Raw genomic sequence first — 18,234 nt, 5'->3', positions numbered from 1 at the left:
ACTGGAATGCTCCTGCAGATGTAATGAAAAGAAACGGAGCCCATGCTGACTGAGGTTGTTGCCTTAAATAAGCTCCGTCACCTTGAGGTGTCTGAGATCACAGACTTCTTTAAGAGCTGCACTGTGTCTTTGTATATGCCCTGCGTGGCTCGAGCATCTAACAGTTCCACTCCATCCCGCCGCTACCTCGGCTTTCAATGGCTATCGCTCTTGAGCTGGAAGCTGTGATCTCCACACACTAAAAAGGACTTACTCAGTACCCTGCAGATGTCTGGTCATAAATATGAAACATGTCTGATGCTATCAGGGCTGCTCAGATGTATGAGCCGCTCCGTCTGGGATTGTTTGAATTTCTAATCCTCTCACGCTCAGAATCAAGCGTGATACCTTTGCCAAATAAGCGGAGTATAAACTCAACCTTGCCTCGGAAACTTCCCTGCTTTCCTAATTACCCCATAGTGACAATGAAAGCACCGCCCGTCCAGACAGCACAAAGCACTTCCAGCAACAATATGCAACGTTTCCAGCTTAAAATTGTCGTTTCAAAGTCAATGTGATTATACATTAGCTGGGGCGCTGTCTGCACAGTGGTTGGTTTATGCGCCCCATTTACAGAGGCTACTGTCCTCAAGCATGCAGCCCAGGATCAAATCCAAAACGTGGCTCTTTTCCCCCACTTTCTCTCCCTGATCTCCAATCCTCTGTCTCTCTAATAAAGGCAGAAAAAGTCAGAAAAAATAATGCAATATCCTTCAACGGGGAGAATGACGTCTGTATGATTTCCCCATAAGGACACACCAGTCACCTGTTTATAGCGCTATGAACCTTCAGCAGCAGGCTTCGGTTCTCTACATGAGAGGTGTGTTTAGCTTTGAGGCGCAAGTTCACGTACCCGCCCTTAGCTATCTGTACTATTTGATACACTGGCTGATGCTAACAGGAAGAAGGATAAAGCAAAGAGGAAAAGAGAGAGGGACCGAGTGAAAAGCAGAGTGTACCTGCCTGCAGATGTTATAGCAGATTGCAAAGTAACCTAAAGACCCAACGAGGGACAAGAGTTGAAAACTAGCACTAGAACTGTCTGTGCAGCACATCCGTTTCATGCTCTGTACTGAAGCCTTGTAAATTGCACTGTCACTGATAAATACATCCATCTTATGCCAAAGAGTTGTTCTTCAAGTTCGGAAACTACAAAGCTATCTGAAACTAGCATGATGAATAATCCTCAGCACATCAAAAAAAAGCCATTTAGTCACAGACTAAAGACTTCATGACAACAGATAGTCAAACACATTAAATTGACTTTATTGTACTCATGGGGAAATTATTTTCCAAAGCACCACTTACTGTCCAAACAGAACATACATGTCCAAAACACAGAATATAACACAGAGTAGTCCAGAGTTCAGCGAGGCCTTCTGTTCAGGGCTGGTATTACAGCCGGGATCAGACTCCTCCCGAGACGAGCTTCTCTGCACCTCACCGCTCTGTCCCTCCCCCCTGAGGGAGAGGGGGGTGAGGTGAGTGTTCAGTGGGTGTGTGATGTCCTGTTCTATTGAGATTGCAATGGATGTGATGACCATGTTATTGAGTTGAGTAGTCCACATGCAAACATCAGACCACATGGCTCTGTGGCTTCTATCATGATTAGCTTTGTATCATAGTTCCTAATGGTATGTGGTATAGTTGATTGTAAATTATTTGCATGTTAATGTTATTAATAGCAGGCAGAAATGGTCATTCAGGAGGTCAATTGGTTGAATTAAAGTATAAAGATTTGAGTCATGTTTCGTGAGGATTAAGCGCAGAGTTGGCCGATGAATAAAAGTCACACAAAACAACCAGCTCTTGTAGAAAAGACAGAAAATAAAGCTGCTCTCTATCATGGTTAAGTGATACGACAGCAGATATGTTGCAGCTGAGTTGGTGATGAATACCGCTGTGAGTGCTCATATGACAGGTTTTTGTTGCGCCCATCACACTCTCAGCTTCTCCAGTGGGGTCATTATGGATGCAAATCCCAGTCGCAGCGGTGTTTTATGACACCTGTTCTTGTTTTCCGGGCCGTACCCTGCAAGTGTCCCGTCGACGACTTGCAAATCAAGACGGAAAAACGAGAGAAGGGCGGACAGGTAGGCTCTCTCAGCTGTCAGCGTTTTCCCTTGTCTCCCTTCACTCTCCCCCTCCTCTCTCTTCACGATCACAGCTCTGCCATTTGTGTCGCCATCAGTCATTTTCACAGCCCCATCCCTCTCTCTCTCTCTCTCTCTCTCTCTGCCTCGCTCTCCCTCTCTCGATGTTAGATGAGGACATTGCACCCCACCTCTGCCTGATACTTGAGCATCTGCTGCTTTCTGTTGCCGGTTTTCTCCTGAGAGTTTCATGTGAAGGGGCTTCAGTGTGAACTGGGTCAAAGAGCCTCCACGTACCTGTGCAGATGTCGGCTCCATGCAGAGGAAACGGGTCCCAAAAAACATGTTGAGAGCAACACAACGTGACAATGAAAAGCTGAAGAATCCAGTAAAGCCTGTCGGGCACTGCATGTGAGATAAATTTAGAGGTATGCACAGGAGGGACTGCATGTCAAAATACTCTTATAGCATTGTTCTCTGCCTGAATCTCAACGTGATGTCGAGGCAGTAGAGGAGCTCCTATGTATTATTGAGACACATATCATCCCAACATATTGAGATGACACACACTATCCAACCGCTGTTTGGAAAACTTTTTCACAGTACAAAGAGGACCATATACAGGAGGAAAAAAAAACATGTTAGTGATCAAACAAAACCCTAAAAAATGGATCACAATTCTGAAAACGTTTGAAACACTAATGTGATGCTTCAACACTGATTGTATAACTATTCAGAAGGAGGACTTCCATACACTAGAACACAACACGTCAGTAACTCTCAGAGTTTGTAGGTACAGACAAATGTTGGGGATCTATTAGGGTCACAAACTGCAAGACTACAACTACATTCCTTTTGAGGTTATTTCCCATCATGCACCTGCTGCTTTTTTTTATATTAAAGATTTTGGCTGAGTGATGCTTGCTGGATGATTTGTTTGTTAAACTAATTTCATGCATACTTGAAAAAATTTGCAAAGACATAAGCGGTATCGCTTTCACCACAGGGGGCGCCAAAATCGACAGAAACCTTGAGTTCCTCGAAGGAGCTTTAAAGGAAGGAACTATGAGGTGACTTCTTTACCTCATGGTCTGATATGTTTCCATTATTCTTCATCTGAAAGAGCCAAAGTGTAATGCAAGTCAAAGTCCTGTTCAGGCATACGGTAACATGATGAGGACAGGGTGAGCTGCATCTCTGCCTCTACTTTGCATTGTGAACACATGATTTGTATAACTTTTCATACGGTGTGTGCAGATGCCAACCTCTAAAAGCAGCATTCAAACCACGGAAAGAAGCAAAGTATGCATTTAACAACCAAAATGCTGAGGTAAAACGTTTTTTTTTTTTCCATCAGTAGAGGGAGTTTAAAAAAGAAAAGTGAAGAGTTAAGGTTGATGTTTGTGTTCAAACTGTGGGTCTGTTTGTGCTGCGGCTCGACATGCATGGGCTTGTACCTGTGGGGTTTGTCAGGTAGAGGGAAGAGCAGCCCGAGCAGCGAAGATCAGAGGGTGTTTATTCGTGAATATTCACTCTTCAGCTCTCAGTTACGAAAACATCCTTCGGTCTTCTTGGCAACAGAAAACACATGTTGTAAGTATGAGCTCCAAATTGGCTTTAAGCGTCGGGACTTTGGACAAACTAAACTCATCTGGCACTGAGGATCATTTTGAATGTTTCACTTCCCCTCCGGTCAGTCTCGATCCTCAGTAATGACTGGCTCTTTCTGATCTTGCCTAGCCAGCAAGCGTGTTGCTAAAATAAAACTGGGATGTGTTTTGCGGATGGTTCTCTCTTGTCTTGCAAGTTTTGTGAGCAAGTGTTTCTGTCGGGGCTCCTGTGATCTGAGCAGTTCTTATTGGAAGCTTCTCGCTCTGTGTTTCTGTGCGTCTCTGCGCTTCTCAAGATGCCTCCAGCTCTCTCTGCGTTCCTTCTTTCACTTCCTAAGAAGCAAAAAAAAAAAAAAAAGGGTCCAAATACAAGGGAGACTTCTCTGAGCTGAATGTGCTCTGCATTCAATCTGGGCTCTGTATGAAGCCATCGAAAAATGAGCGCCTGTGTTTGAATCTAGCCTTTCCCCTGATGCCTTGTCCCTGTCTTCTGATGAGGCATTTGATAACACGCGTATCTTAAAAGTGAAACTGTTAGAGCTGTCAAGAATTCATTTTATTTCTTATCAAAAGGAACACGAAGCGGACACTGTGCATGAGAGCTAATCTGTTTCAAAGTCGAGAAAGTTTAAAAAAAAAAAAGGCAAAAGATTCAGCCTGCTGATTGTCGTTCTTTGAGCAGACACTGAAATCTGACGTGAAGCTCAGCAGGAGAGGAAAAAAAAAACCCAGCAGGTGAGATGAGTTTGAGCACGATCAACAGTGTCTTTGTGTTTGGCATATTTGTCAGAAACCACAGCTGTTCACATCTTCACAGCTTTCCCATTCCTCTGTAGCACTGCATATTCTATCTTTGCATCCGCCGCGTACTAAGCAACCAAGCATGTGGAGTTAACATGACATGACATTTGAGTTTTAAAAGCACAGAGTGATTAAAATACTCAAGGCTTCTTCTTCTTCTTGGAGCACGAAGTTAACAGTGTTTTCACACCAGGCCTGTTTGGTTCAGTTACAACAAAGTCAAAGTCCCTTTTTTTCAAGTGAGTGCGCTTCGTTTGCACTGGTCTGAAAGCTGTCGATAGAACCCTGATGTGGACCAAACAAACAGGTGGCTCCACTACAGTGGGCCATCTGTAGTCGTCAGTGCTGCACATGAGTTAGAGGCCACAGGTGGACTTTGCAGATCTTCAAAATCACTTTGGTTGGATGAGCAGGTCAAGTGCGTCTTCTCCTGAACTATACTGTGTCTTGATGAGCATTTTCGGAAACTCTAGTACATGGACATACTCTTTTTCCCAGCTTCAGCTGAGTCTCATTTTCAAACAGTATTGGTTGCTTACAGTGATAAATCAAACTATATAAAAAGCGATGACCAGAGTCAACATCAATCCTTGTAGTTGTTTGTCCGTTTTGAAATGGGAAAGTGTTTTTGCAGTCAGTTCGTTTTTGTTTACTTGAGGAGATTTTTCCCCCATGAAATTCCAACCAATCAGAGAGCACTGTGCACGGACATGGACTTAACTGGTAATTATGCAACAATTAAACAAACAGGTCCATCAGTTAGACTAGAGAACACGAACTACATGTGTGAAAATGTACTTAGACACCTTTTTAAGGCATCATCACTTTGTATGGGTGTTTCTGACATCTTCACTGTGCAACATGTGCAGCGATGAAGAATGGGAGAAAAATCTGATGGTGGACATGGCATCCTGGATATGCATGTGGGGATTTGCATGATCCTGTTGTGCAGATAAAAATAACTCACACATTTCAGATAACTTCTGGAATGATGGTTCAGTTTGAGCACTTTGCATTTGACAAAATGTAAAAATAAAAACATCTCGTTAAGTCTACTGACATACAAACAAATCTAGCTTAGGTTGCATGAAGCGTTTCCTCTCTGTTGTTGTTTGTGAAAATGGTTAATGAATGTCTGATTAGTTATGGAACTGTAGCCAACTCATCCCTCATGAACCCTCACTGACTGACAAACAGGAGGGAGTCTGTTCACTACAATCTAATCTGCAGAAGAAGAAAAACTGTAAATCTGCAGAGGTATACCTCGACACACTTTATGGTTGAGAGATTTCTGTTGCCACACACACACACACACACACACACACACACACACACACACACACACACACACACACAAACACACACACACACAGGTCCGAACTGTGCCGTGAAAACAATACGATGGCAGTATTGCTGAATGTTTCAGTAGGAGGAACATCATGATGGTGTGTAAAACTGTTTTTTTCGCAGACTGTTACAGACTATAATAATTGGCTAGAGAGAGCATCAGAAAATGATTAGCCACAAAAGTGTCATTGCCTCATCATTGACAAGTGTTCACCAGCTTCACTCAGAGCCGTCAGTGCTGTTAGATCAGGCGTTTTTTCTCCACCGTTGGGATTTGATTTGGACAGATACAGGCTGTGGTCATTTGGACTTCTTTTCTGTCATTGGACAGTGTCTGTTTGGTTTTTGCACATTTTCCCATCTGAATGAGTGAGTTCATCAGGCACGGATCAAAACCCTGAGACAAAATCACTCAGTGTTTCAGGCCATTATCAATCAATCATTATTTGTGCAGGGTCGATTACAACCAACACTGGTATTACAACTGCAACATTTCAAGCGATTTCAAAGACAAATGTCCAAAGACCTTCGTCTTTTTAAGTGTTATAAAGTCTTCCAGCGTGTGCAAGGCTTCTGTTAAACCTCTTTACTTAGTTTGTATTATCATGTCTGTGATGAAAGACGTTTACAAGCCTGTATGTGACCTCTCTATTGTTATCTAGTAGATCTGTTCCATCTTTGACTTCCGTTTATGGGTTTTCATTATCATGTTTGTTTTTGAGTTATTTTTGGCCTTAATTGAGCCAATCGCTCCAAATCCAATATAGAAAGAGAGACAGCCAACATTCACTGTTTGGTTTGGATCTGCAGTAGAAAGAACTGATGCAGATGTTATTGATCATGTGACAATAACACACACCCACACACACACACACACGTTTAGGTGCTCTGTGAGGGATGTGGAGTTGGAGACTTTACACTGTTTATCTTTCATTGAAGTAAAACCTGCATTCTTTAAAGTCCTATGTTCCCCTTGTTAGCACTTTGAATTGTCTTTTTGTTGAAATGTTGCTGATGTCCAATCAATGGTTATAATAAAAGTCAGTTAAAGCAGTCACATTTTCAGTGAATGCTGTATTGAATGAGTCCTTCTGTTTGCAGCTCTGTGCCAAGATGCAGTACACATGAGCAGTTCGATGTCCAAAAAGCAAAGACTGATGCGACTCAGTGACACAGAGATTATTGCCACTAACTCATGCATAAAGAAATGAGGTTTAAAAAGTGCGTGGGACTCAGAACTTTGAGCTGAAAGTCACAACATCTTTGAGATAAACTGCACTTCTTCTCAACATACAGAAGCTGCTGTACCTACATGATTACAATGTATACTAAGCAGTATATACTGTCTGTAAAATACATATTCAGTACAGTAGTCCTTATCTCATCCACTCGTCAGAGTCTCATCAGCTCTTGAACATCCTCTGAGGCTGTGAGTGTGTCAGAGCCGCTCCTTGTTCTTTATTTATTTGCTCCACTTTTCAGCGTGTTCCCCTCGCTGTAATTCCTCGTATTACACTCACAGCCCTGACTTATTCTTATCTGATTCTCTGCTGCTGCACAGACTCACATCCCCCACAGGGAGCATTACATTTTAATCTCATTTAGGATTTCACAACGAGTAAACGTTAATGACAAGCTTGTTTGGTTGTGCTCTGCAGTGTTAACATAAATCTAACTTCAGTTCTAAATCAACTTTGACACTGAATCTTTGACACAGTTTGAATCAAATCTGCACAATATTCACGGATTCCCAAAGAATAGGACTTCATTAAATGCATTTAACCATTGAGTTAACTACTAACTTCTCGTTCAGGGGTTTAATATACCACCACATATATGTTCATTTGTGAAAAGTCAAACTCGATCTGGATTTAATAATCTCAGGTCTGTGTTCACATGGATGGGACTACTTGGGCTCCTACAGTTGTTGTCACTTATAATAACAATACATTTTATTTATGGGTGCCTTTCAAACAACCCAAGGACACTTTACAAGCAGAGATAACAGAGTTAAAAATTAAAAACTTAAAAGGAGCTAATAAAAGAAAGGTCTGTTTGAGTCCAGAGGAGCGCACCCTGCTGGCCCTTTGAAAGAATACAGGATGAAGGCAGTTCTGCATTTGTTCACTTTTAAAACAAAAGCGTCTCTTGATCTCCGCGAATGAAAAAATGCTTATTTTTTATCCTTTTTATATCTGCTTTTAAATTTTTGAGCCAGTATTGGATTAAATTTAAGTTGTCATTAAATTCTTCCTGAGCATATGACAAAGTGAGTCGGCGAATCAATCATTTTGTGACTGTGCAATAAAGTCACAAAATGATTGATTCATATCAGTTAATTAAAAGTGAGCCTTGAAATAACATATGGACCTTTAATCACCTACTCTGATGCATTGAGCAGATAAAAGTTTGAATTTAAAATGAATGAAAGTTATTACTTGTTGAACATGTTCTGCTGCGCTTCGCTCTGCAGGGCTCCTGTTGACGATGTCTTGGCGTGGGGAGAGTCACTGGAGCAGCTTCTGGAGTGTAAAAGTAAGTTGACGTACAGATTCACGGCCCTCTCACTTCCTCTCCGACCTGTTTTTCTAACCTTCGCTGTCATTCGCTGCTCTTCCCTGCACATCATCTTGAGTCACCCTCGGGCTCCTTTAAGAGGATCAGGGATATATCCCCCCCTTCAAGTTCATCAAATCCATTCAGAGATATGTAGAAGCAGGATGACAAGAGGCCTAATCTGAGCTGCCGGTGAAGATAGGGTGATTCCGGACAGCGCTCCTATTCATTTCTAAAGCGGGTGCTGACGTCTGGCTTTCACCTGACTGTATTCAGCCTCTGTTTGAAAATGACTAAAGTGGGGCCAATGGGTTCTCTCTCTCTGTCTGTCTCTCTGATATGTCTCCTCTCTCATTACTTTTCTGAAATGAATTCAGCTGATGTGTAATAGTTCAGCCTGTTTTCTCCTGCGTCCAGATTAACTGTCCTCTGGATGATAAATTCTCTCTCTTCGCCCCTTTAAAGAAACACGGTGACAAATCGATAAATACAAATAGTTACGCACAGGCACCTGCAATCGTTCAGCTTTCATATAGCTTCACTTGTGGTGTGATTTTAAAGAGCACACTGTTATGATTGAAGGCTCAGATGGGGACAGGGGGGGGTGATTCATGGATGAGAACAAGTGGCCCCCGGACACGGCATTTCCCGTCAATTACCGTCAGAGCAGCAGCTGTGATTTATGTAAAGCAATTTGTGTGAATAACGGCGATGCTCACAGTTAGCTGTTTGTTTGCGCTCCCTGAAGAATTGCTAAGTATTCTGCACCTGCCTTAGACCCACCGCTCCGTGAATACTCTGGTGACAAAGGTAATGGGTGTGAGGAGAAGATAACAGGAAGTATAGGAGTGAGCAATTATAAGATGCTGAGGCAGTGCACATTGGGATGCAGCGTTTGGTTTTTGAAGGGTTTTGAAGTTAAAAGCGCCTCCAGACATCCAGCACAATACCACGTTGTCTTTGTTCGCCGACTTCTTTGAGGTAACGAGCGACGACGACGATGCAGAGAGGATGTGAGTCAAAGATAACAGAGCAGCTTAACCTTTCACTCAGGCTTGTTGCTCTTAAGAAATTCTCTGTTGTTGTTGTTTTTTGTTTTGTTTCATAAAAGAGCAGGTTCATTTAAATATCATGCTCACGTATGGGTTGTTTCCTTCTGTAAAGGACTTCCTCCCACCCTTGACTATGGTGGTTTTGCTGTAAATAAGTTCTTGTTGTAGCAGGCTCAAGGTCAGGAACCTTCTGGTGTTACAAAGTGGAGACAAATGCAGGAGAAAATACAAATGAGCTCAGCTGAGTTTAACTCAGATCTTTACTGTTTGGTGTGTTCAGCCACATCGCATGGAGTCGATGAGGGTTGAATTATGATGAAGGTATCACATGATTACACCTGAGTCACTTCCATTTGCTTTTAGAAAACAGTTAAAGGTTGTAGAACTGCGTTTTAAAGTGGAGCCTCATTCAGGATGTAACAGCATTTTTTTTTCATACAACTTCGACCAAATCAAGTTACTGTATCGATGCATTTTTTCGTGGTTGTTAAAGGCACAGTATGTAAATCCACCACCAGGGGGCTCTCAATCCAAACTATAACAAAAGATAATGTCAAGGCTGGTGGGGAATCATGGGAGTTCTCTCTCCTACTCCCTCCCTCCCCTGAAAACAAACTCGTCAACACGAATGGATGAAACCAACCTGAGGGAGAGAGTTCACAGACGAGGTATCCGAGTATAAAAAACTTAGGTCGACACGCGGCCTTACTGACCTGAAAATGATGCAGAAAGGAGAGCTTCATGAACCTGACTCAGACACTTGTAGGGGCAGAACTCTTGAAAGAGACGGCGCGAGAAATGGGACAGAATATTCCAATATTCTTGCATGATATTTTTTACATTTTTGGGACTTAAGGGTCTCTGCATATTCTGCCTTTTTTACACACAGAAAAAAAGTAGGAAGGATGTTTACTAACAGGTCATAATTGCGTGTAATTTGTGGTAATATGTTACTGGTGAGTTTATGAATATGGTACGAGGAGAAAAGCTGCTAAAAACAGGCAACATCCTTCCCTGCAGTCTTTGCAGCGACTTTATATTTTATTGCTGCTTAGACACCTTGTAATTACGGTTTGACAAAAAAAAAAAAAAAGGAGGATTGTAGGAGAAACAGGTCCTTAAAAACCTTGTAATTGAGCTTCTGTTGAATTCTCCACACTGTCAAGCGTTCAAAGGGTTTTTGCTCCCTGTGTGCAGCCGGCCAGCTGGTGTTTGAGGACTTCTTGAGGACAGAATACAGCGAGGAGAACCTTCTATTTTGGCTGGCCTGCAAGGAATACAAGAAAATTACCAGCGAGGCAGAGATGACGCTGGCTGCCAAAAGGATCTACACAGAGTTTGTCGAAGTTGATGCACCAAGACAGGTACGGCTTTTGTAAACGCGGGACATGAATGAAGTCAGACCTGCGTATCTTCATATCAGCTTCAATCGCTGGCTTTGTTTGCTGTCGCTGTCACTCCGGCATGCTTTCATTCAGGTGAAATACAAAGATGTTTTTTAGGCCACCTTCCTATTTCTTTGCCCTCTCTACCCTAAACTTTCTTTTTCCTCCACTTTTTGAACATATTTCACTTCCCGAGCATGATGCATGAAAATAAAACATATATATATATATCTCCAAACAGAAAGAAACCATGAGTGAAATAAAAGTTGCTGTTTTTCTGAATACAGATAAACATTGACTGCGTGACGAGAGAGGAAATCAGTGGAAATCTCTCCCATCCGGGGCCCAATTGCTTTGACGGGGCGCAGAGACTGATATTCGCTCTGATGGAAAACGACTGTTATCCGCGATTTCTGAAATCAGACATCTACCAAGCTCTCCTGGAACAGCAATGAGAGAAAAGAGGAGGGAAGAAAAGTCGTCCGACGTCTCCATGAGTGATTGATTTTGCCCTTGGGCTGTCTCTCCTTAGACAAAGAAAGGCTAGCCCGTCAGAGGAAACAAAGTGAGACGAGATACAGAGCTGTGTAGGTGAAGAGATGGACAGGATGTAAGAGCACAACAGGATCTAAATCATGTATTTAGTTCATTTTGAAGTCTCTCTTTTGTTTGGATTGCTTTGCATTGCACAGAGGCAGGATATTCTGTCCGAGGGATATTCTCATTTAAAGCAATAAAATGTTGACTTTTTTTGCTTCGAGTCTCAAATAAGTCTGACTTTGATAATAAGTATAACTAAATCAATAGTAGTAAAGGGTCTCTATACAGTAGTGCCTGAAGGATTTAGATTTAAAGCTCCAGTTTCTCCTGTCACAAAAAGCTGCCCAAAATCTTTTAGCCCCGTTTCAACCAAGCGATCCGGTTCAGTTCGGTTCGGTACCCATTCTACCCATTCTAATTGGGAATCAAAATAAGGGACCCATACCGTCCTACTTTTTCGGTACCCTTCTGTCGGGGTGCCAAGGGTGCTGATCCGGCCTTAAATAGTCCCGAGTGTGCTGTCCATTCTTTGTTGAACTTAAAGCGGGCTACACTGTGTTGGGCCTCTATGATGTCACACTATGACGGACTTGACCGTACCAAACTGAACCAATCTGCACTGAACCAAACCGGACTGCTGGGTGGAAACAGGGCTTTAGCTACCTGTGTCACTTGAAAAAGTTTAACACGGATTGTTCCAGTTTCAATTCTCTGTAATTCTATGAGTCGACATTAACAAACATCATTCTGTGCGGGGTCCTGTATTCTGTTTGCATTTCTGAATAATCAATTATGCGCAGTGTGTTCAGTCTGTGATTAACCAGCCATGTAATTGTGTTTTTGTTGGAAAAAAACATCACATGAAAGTACAATAGTGTCAACTTTGAAGCATCTCCCTCTTAACGCTCTGTAAAAACTTCTGTTTGACGGTAAATATTCTGTCGGAATGAAAACCTCGTGCTCGCTCTTGTTGGACAAATCCTGCAGCTGCTGTGACTGATTATGATAATTTAAAGAACTACTGTATGTGTTCAGTGTGTTCCAATTTATGAGCATGCAAATGTCAAATAAAATCCTGCAGAGAGAGGGGGGAGGGGGGGGGGGGGGGGGGGGGGAGGTGGGGGGCTTCTTCATTATTGAGAAAACATAAGAGAATAATCTGAGCAGTGTTGCAGTGGTTTTTGGGGAATTCCCAGAGCAAGATTCCCTCTTTAGAAGAAGTTCTGGCGATGACTAAACTGTTACAAAATCCTTTTTTTTTAAAAAACAAAAAACTTTCATTTCACAAGATATTAAGTCTTCTTCAGAATCCATCATCGTGTGGGTGATGTCACTCAGGGCGGCTGTGGATCAGAAGTCTCCCAACAAGAAGGTTGGAGGTTTGATCCCCAGCTCCTGCCAATATGTTCTTGGGCAAGACACTTAACCCTAAGTTGCTCCCGCTGCTTGGTCGACACAGCAGCCTCTGCCATCAGCGTGTGAATATGTAGGTGTGACCTGCGGTGTGAGAGTGCTCTGTCTGGAAACGCACCATTTACTCACGGTGAATACGTTGCTCAGATTCAGTGTAGAGCAGTGGCATGAGTCCCTGAGTGTATTGATGGTTTGAGAACAGCTCTCGTGTAAGTCTAACATAACACTTGATGACCAGATGCAGTTAAAGAAGTGTGTCATTTAACCACTGGCTCTGTAGCAGGAACCTGCTGCAGACTCTGTGTGCAGGAGGTGATAAAAACAAGGACCCAAAGGCAGACTCTGAGGCAGAACAGGTCGAAGAAAAAAGCTCTCTGACGTCATGGATGTAGCTCTTCTAATCTCTGCACTACAGAGATCTGTCAAATGATTTCACATCATTAAAGTATAATACAGGCTAAGTCTCCAGAGGCTTTGAAAAGGAGTCTGTAACACAGCCTAAGAGATCTCCAGCTAGATTTGCTGTAAGGGGGTTGTGAAAATGTGACATGTCGATATTATTGTTCATCTGTGGTCTAATGAAAAACCTACCGAGCTCTTTAAACGTGACTAAAATCTATTCAGTGACACAAATGACTCTCAAAAGTCTCTTTTCCATTTCTGATGCAAACATCGACTGGAAATGATGCAAAGTTGTCAAGTAGCATGTTTCATCATCCCTGCGGTGTCATCTTATTCATGTACTCACTTCATGTTTTCAGCATGAAGAACTATACAGTTAAAATGTCCAACCTGTAAGATATCTGATGTATTACAGCATAAAATCACCTGACTATCATCAGACATTAAGGAAACAGGCTGGATACTCTGTCAGCAGCAGGCAGCATCTCCTCCCGCTAACTTCAGATTCTGCTCCTGAGTGCTTTGTTTGTGTTTGGACCAGAGAAGAGAGGAAGCTTTCAGGCAGTTTCTGATCAGTAACCAGGCAAACCACAAACCAGTAGGTGTTGCAGCGATGGAAGCGGGCAAGCAGACATGGATTATATCTATGAAAAAGTGACTTATTAACAGATGACTTAAAATGCAGAACTAACACATTACTCGTTACAAGTGATGACTTTGTCACGTGTGACCACCACCATGCAGTCCTCATCCTTCACCCTTCATGCCCCCTCCACAGACAGCAGAATACGAAGATTTGCATCATAATGCCATGGGAAGTGTAGTCAGAGTAAGTGAACATTGAGGCTGAGGCAGAGCCAAGATATCTGGCTTGATCTCCAGAGAAAAGAAAAAGAAAAAGTCTGACATTGTTACATTTACATAAATGGTCCCTGAAAGCTATGAGACGATTGGGAATGAATCATTTAGATTCACTTTGAGCCAAATACTTTGCCTGCCCTTTTTAAAGGAGATGTTATGATATGTGTACAAGGTTAAAACCATCATCTCTCCCCTGCAGCATGAAATACCTTTCTGTTTATTCTGCTTCTATGATAAAAAAACACAAGGTCATGACCTTTCTCGACCTTGTTCCTTCAACTAGCATGCCCCCCTGTTATTTACTTGACCTCGTGTGTGGGCTTGAGGCTGGATGTTTGCTGGTTCTGAGCATGAAATCTTTCTTGAAGCTTACACTGAGTCTGCGCATCTGCAGAGTGTAGAGCAAGCAACTCTGCAGAGAACTACCTTCTGCCAGTCTGATTGGAGGTCCAGCATTATCTGATTGTATTTTTGGCCCTGCTGGATACCCAGCATTGGCTTAATACTCGGGAGAGATGGGAAGGATACGGGGAAAGGGTTGGGATGAGGTCAGAAAGTGGGAAAAGAAGAAGGAAAGAAAACCAGGAAGATGTAATTAGAAAGAAGGAGTTCAGAGGCTGGATGGAAGGATGAGGAAAATAAAAACAAGGGAGGTGATAGTGTGAGCGGCTGAGAGAAGAAAGGAAAGGCAGTAATGAGAAAGAGACAAAAAGAGGAGAACTTGGGGAGGAACAAGATGAAGGGTGATGTAGGTGAGCGGATTAGAAGAAACTGAAATGAAAGGATAGGAACAAGGCAAATCGGGAGTGTTTGATGGGAGAGGAATAGGAGGAGAATGGGATGGGATGGTGGGCTTAGGGGGCAGCCGAGCCCCAGCAGGTCGCAGTAATGTGAGCAGCAGAGGCTGAGATAATGCCCCAGGGCTTGGGGCTCGGGGAGACGTGAGTGGCAGGGTCCACAGTGGGTGGGAGATAAGGCAACCGAGTCTCTGCTGACAGCCACTAACTGCTCTCTCCTCCCGACTGGGGAGAAGGAAACTTTGCGCCGTCTCGACGCAGAAACTCCCAGAGATTAACTCCTCCTGTGGGAGACTTCCGGCGCTTTAATACTTATAGGAGGAGCCATGAAAGAGCGATTTTTTTTTTCCTTCTACTATCTTATAATCTCAGGACCCAGCAGAGTTTCTCTTCCTTCCAGCCAGGGTGCTGCAAGCGTGTTTATGAGAGACAAAGAAACAGACCTTGTAGCCAGACTGGATTCTTTTATAGCAAATGTTTTTAAAATGCTTCCATCATTCAAGTGAAAAAATAATATGTGAAGATGCAACCTGGTGATCATATACAGTGGATTGCATTTTATCTTCCAAAACGAAAGGATGCTGAGAACTAGTTTGCCCATTTGGCCTCGAACAATCCGACTTGAATATTGTCTTTACACACTTGTACAATGAAGGAGCACGACGTTCAGGCATCCACAGTGATGAAAGACGTATTTAAGAAGACAGACACAATATCTAATGCATAGTAAAGAGTGCAACAGAAAGATCATTATTGCAAAGGAAGAAAAATACTGTACACATTGTTCTGGTACAGGAATATACATTCTGCAGAAAATATTTATTGTACAGGTATAAAAATAAATATTGCATTCGTAGAAATGATATAAAGTATAGTAGTGAAAATGTCTTCTCTAAAGAAGCAGTGCAGTCTCCCCCTGCTGGCCTTTAGACACACAGCAGGTTAAAGGCACACACGTGTCAGCTGCACGTTCAGAACAAGAAACTAAAAGTAACTGCAATGTTTTAAAGAAAAGAAGGAAAAAAAAACACTTTTATAACTTCTTTTGGATGTGTTTGTTCACGAGAAGACTCCACAGGACACGTTGAAGCGCTGAGTTGTGTCAACAGAAAAGGTTTCAGTCTGTTCTTTGTTGTATTAATAAAGCCTGAATTCAAAACATGTTCTGTTTCCCTCCTCTCACATGTTGGGACTTGACTAGGTTTGCATTACAGACATTTACTTCATCAAAAGACGTCATTTCACTCGTCACCTCGGGCTCCGGGAGATTTGGAGTTTTTCATTATTTATTGACCATGTAAAGACTAAACAGAGGCCCATCAATAGTTGGAATAATTAGATGGAACCAGAATTATCCAACTTGTTTGTAAAATGTCTGCAGACCTTTTTAAACTGACTTACAGTAGAAAAGGCTGCAGAAAGCTGACGAGCAGCCATCAACAGCTCACTGACCTCTTTCACTGAGGTCAAGTCACTCTGTGTCTCTGAGACTTCTTGTCTTGTCTGTCTGGTCACTAAACACATTTTCTCTCTGGGGATACAAGATGTTGCTGAAAGCTGAATTGGAAACAGAAGTGATCTTTATTACATGAATCTACCAAAAGAAAAACAAAAATCATTGTTGTTATTGTTTTGTGACCTCTTCTGATCCGGGGCTCGGCGAGGTCGAGCTCAGTGTTTCAGCTCTCCCATTAAACCTGCAGTACACTCGCTCTTTACTGTGCATTACCTGAAGAAATCAGTGAGCACATGTGACCACTAGATGGAGTCGAAGGTCTGCTTTAATCAACTGAACAGTTAGAGCCTCAAGAAATCAGCAAGGAAGTTTGTGAGGGTTTACACAGGGTGAAGGAGTGTCAATATTTGAAGGAAACAGCCATGAAAATGAATGACTGTGTTTTGTTTTTAATATCTTAACCCACACCTTAAAATGACCTGTTAACATCCTGCTCTTCCATCCATCTATCCATTATCTTTACCACTTCTTCCTGTTCGGCGTCACGGAGGGCTGGAGCCGATCGCAGCTGTCATAGGACGAGACGCAGGGAAACTTCGTCAGTCAATTACAGGGCTTAGATATAGAGACAAACAACCTGCCACACTCACACACTATTAATAATGTAGTCACCAATTAACCTTAAGATGAATGCCTTTGGATATGTAAGAGGAAGCTGGAATAACCCGAGAGAACTCACGCATGCAGCAAACATACTCAGAGAAGCTCCCGACCAACAGGGATTCAAACCTGGAACCCTGTGAGGCAACAGTGTTAACCACTGTACCACCATGCAGCCATGATCTGCTATTGCTTTAGTTCAATATAACTCATGTGTTCATTCTATATTCTAAATAAGTCCTTTAAAAGTACGTGGAGGTTAACGTTTGGTACAGAATCAGAAAGTTGTTTCCATCCATATTTATTCGACTTGAAGATTTGTGCCGTATCCTCCTTTGAAAACAGGAAAGTGCGGCTGATGCCGTGTGTTGAATATTTCTGCTGACAACACAGTTCAACAGAGACGCTTGTGTCTGTCTGACAGTGGACGACATTACAGGAAGCTGTCAGTCTGACTTCCCCCTGAGTCTGACCCGGCCTCGTGTCCCTCGTCTACCAGAGCTGTTTCACTTCCACACACACTTCTGCTGAAACACTTACAACACTTACAACCCATGCCCTGCCAGACAATGGGGTGGGGGGGGAGGATAACGGTGACAAAGGATGGAAGGCATCACTTCACAGGAAAGAGGCGGAAAGCATACAGAAGAACAGATGATGACAGCAGGTGTGATTGTCAACTCAAAGTTGGAGAAAAACATAGCTAGCCACCAAACGCTAACATGTTAGATCTAGATAACAGACTGTAGTTCAGTTCAAAGGGACACTAAAGTAAGAAAATCTATTTAAAAGATGTGAAGAAAAGTCAGTATGTAAGCACTGGCAGTGGGTCTAATTGGGGACTTGATCTCAGATATCAATATAAAAAAGAAAAATCCTGTTTTTGTGTGACAAATCCTCACATCAACCAACAACCTTAAAAATCCTGAGGGGGAATCCTGGTTTGCACTCTGTTATTGAGAAGCATGCTTCTCAAACATATAGGCTGGAAATACACACATGCACATTAACATGAGCTGTGGACTGACGGAGAGACGTCAGAGTGGGGATGCTACACAGAGAGCACTCCTGAGCTGGTGGGGATTCGGTACTTTTCCAAAGGGCTCTCCAAACCGGATCAACTTCCATATTTTAGTCACATGAACCAGCATCCCTCTGGTCCTCAACCCAAGTCCCTGCAGACCGAGATACTGCCCACTCCCTCTCTTAACTTTATCATCAG

General features: G+C 42.7%; 1 protein-coding gene across 1 annotated transcript; it reads left to right on the top strand.

The window, feature by feature from the left end:
* The first annotated feature begins 3,611 nt into the window (after positions 1 to 3,611).
* Positions 3,612 to 11,590, top strand: LOC306828221 (regulator of G-protein signaling 21-like). Its single transcript, XM_079350521.1, has 4 exons — positions 3,612 to 3,725; positions 8,364 to 8,425; positions 10,696 to 10,862; positions 11,171 to 11,590. Exons 1-4 carry the CDS (start codon positions 3,721 to 3,723, stop codon positions 11,336 to 11,338), a joined length of 402 nt encoding a protein of 133 aa, XP_079206647.1. The 5' UTR covers positions 3,612 to 3,720; the 3' UTR covers positions 11,339 to 11,590.
* The last annotated feature ends 6,644 nt before the right edge of the window (positions 11,591 to 18,234 follow it).

Source organism: Symphodus melops, assembly GCF_947650265.1.
Source record: "Symphodus melops genome assembly, chromosome: 8".
Lineage (NCBI taxonomy): Eukaryota > Metazoa > Chordata > Actinopteri > Labriformes > Labridae > Symphodus > Symphodus melops.
The sequence above is the reverse complement of the archived record's forward strand: the minus strand, read 5'-3'. Positions and strand labels throughout refer to the sequence as shown.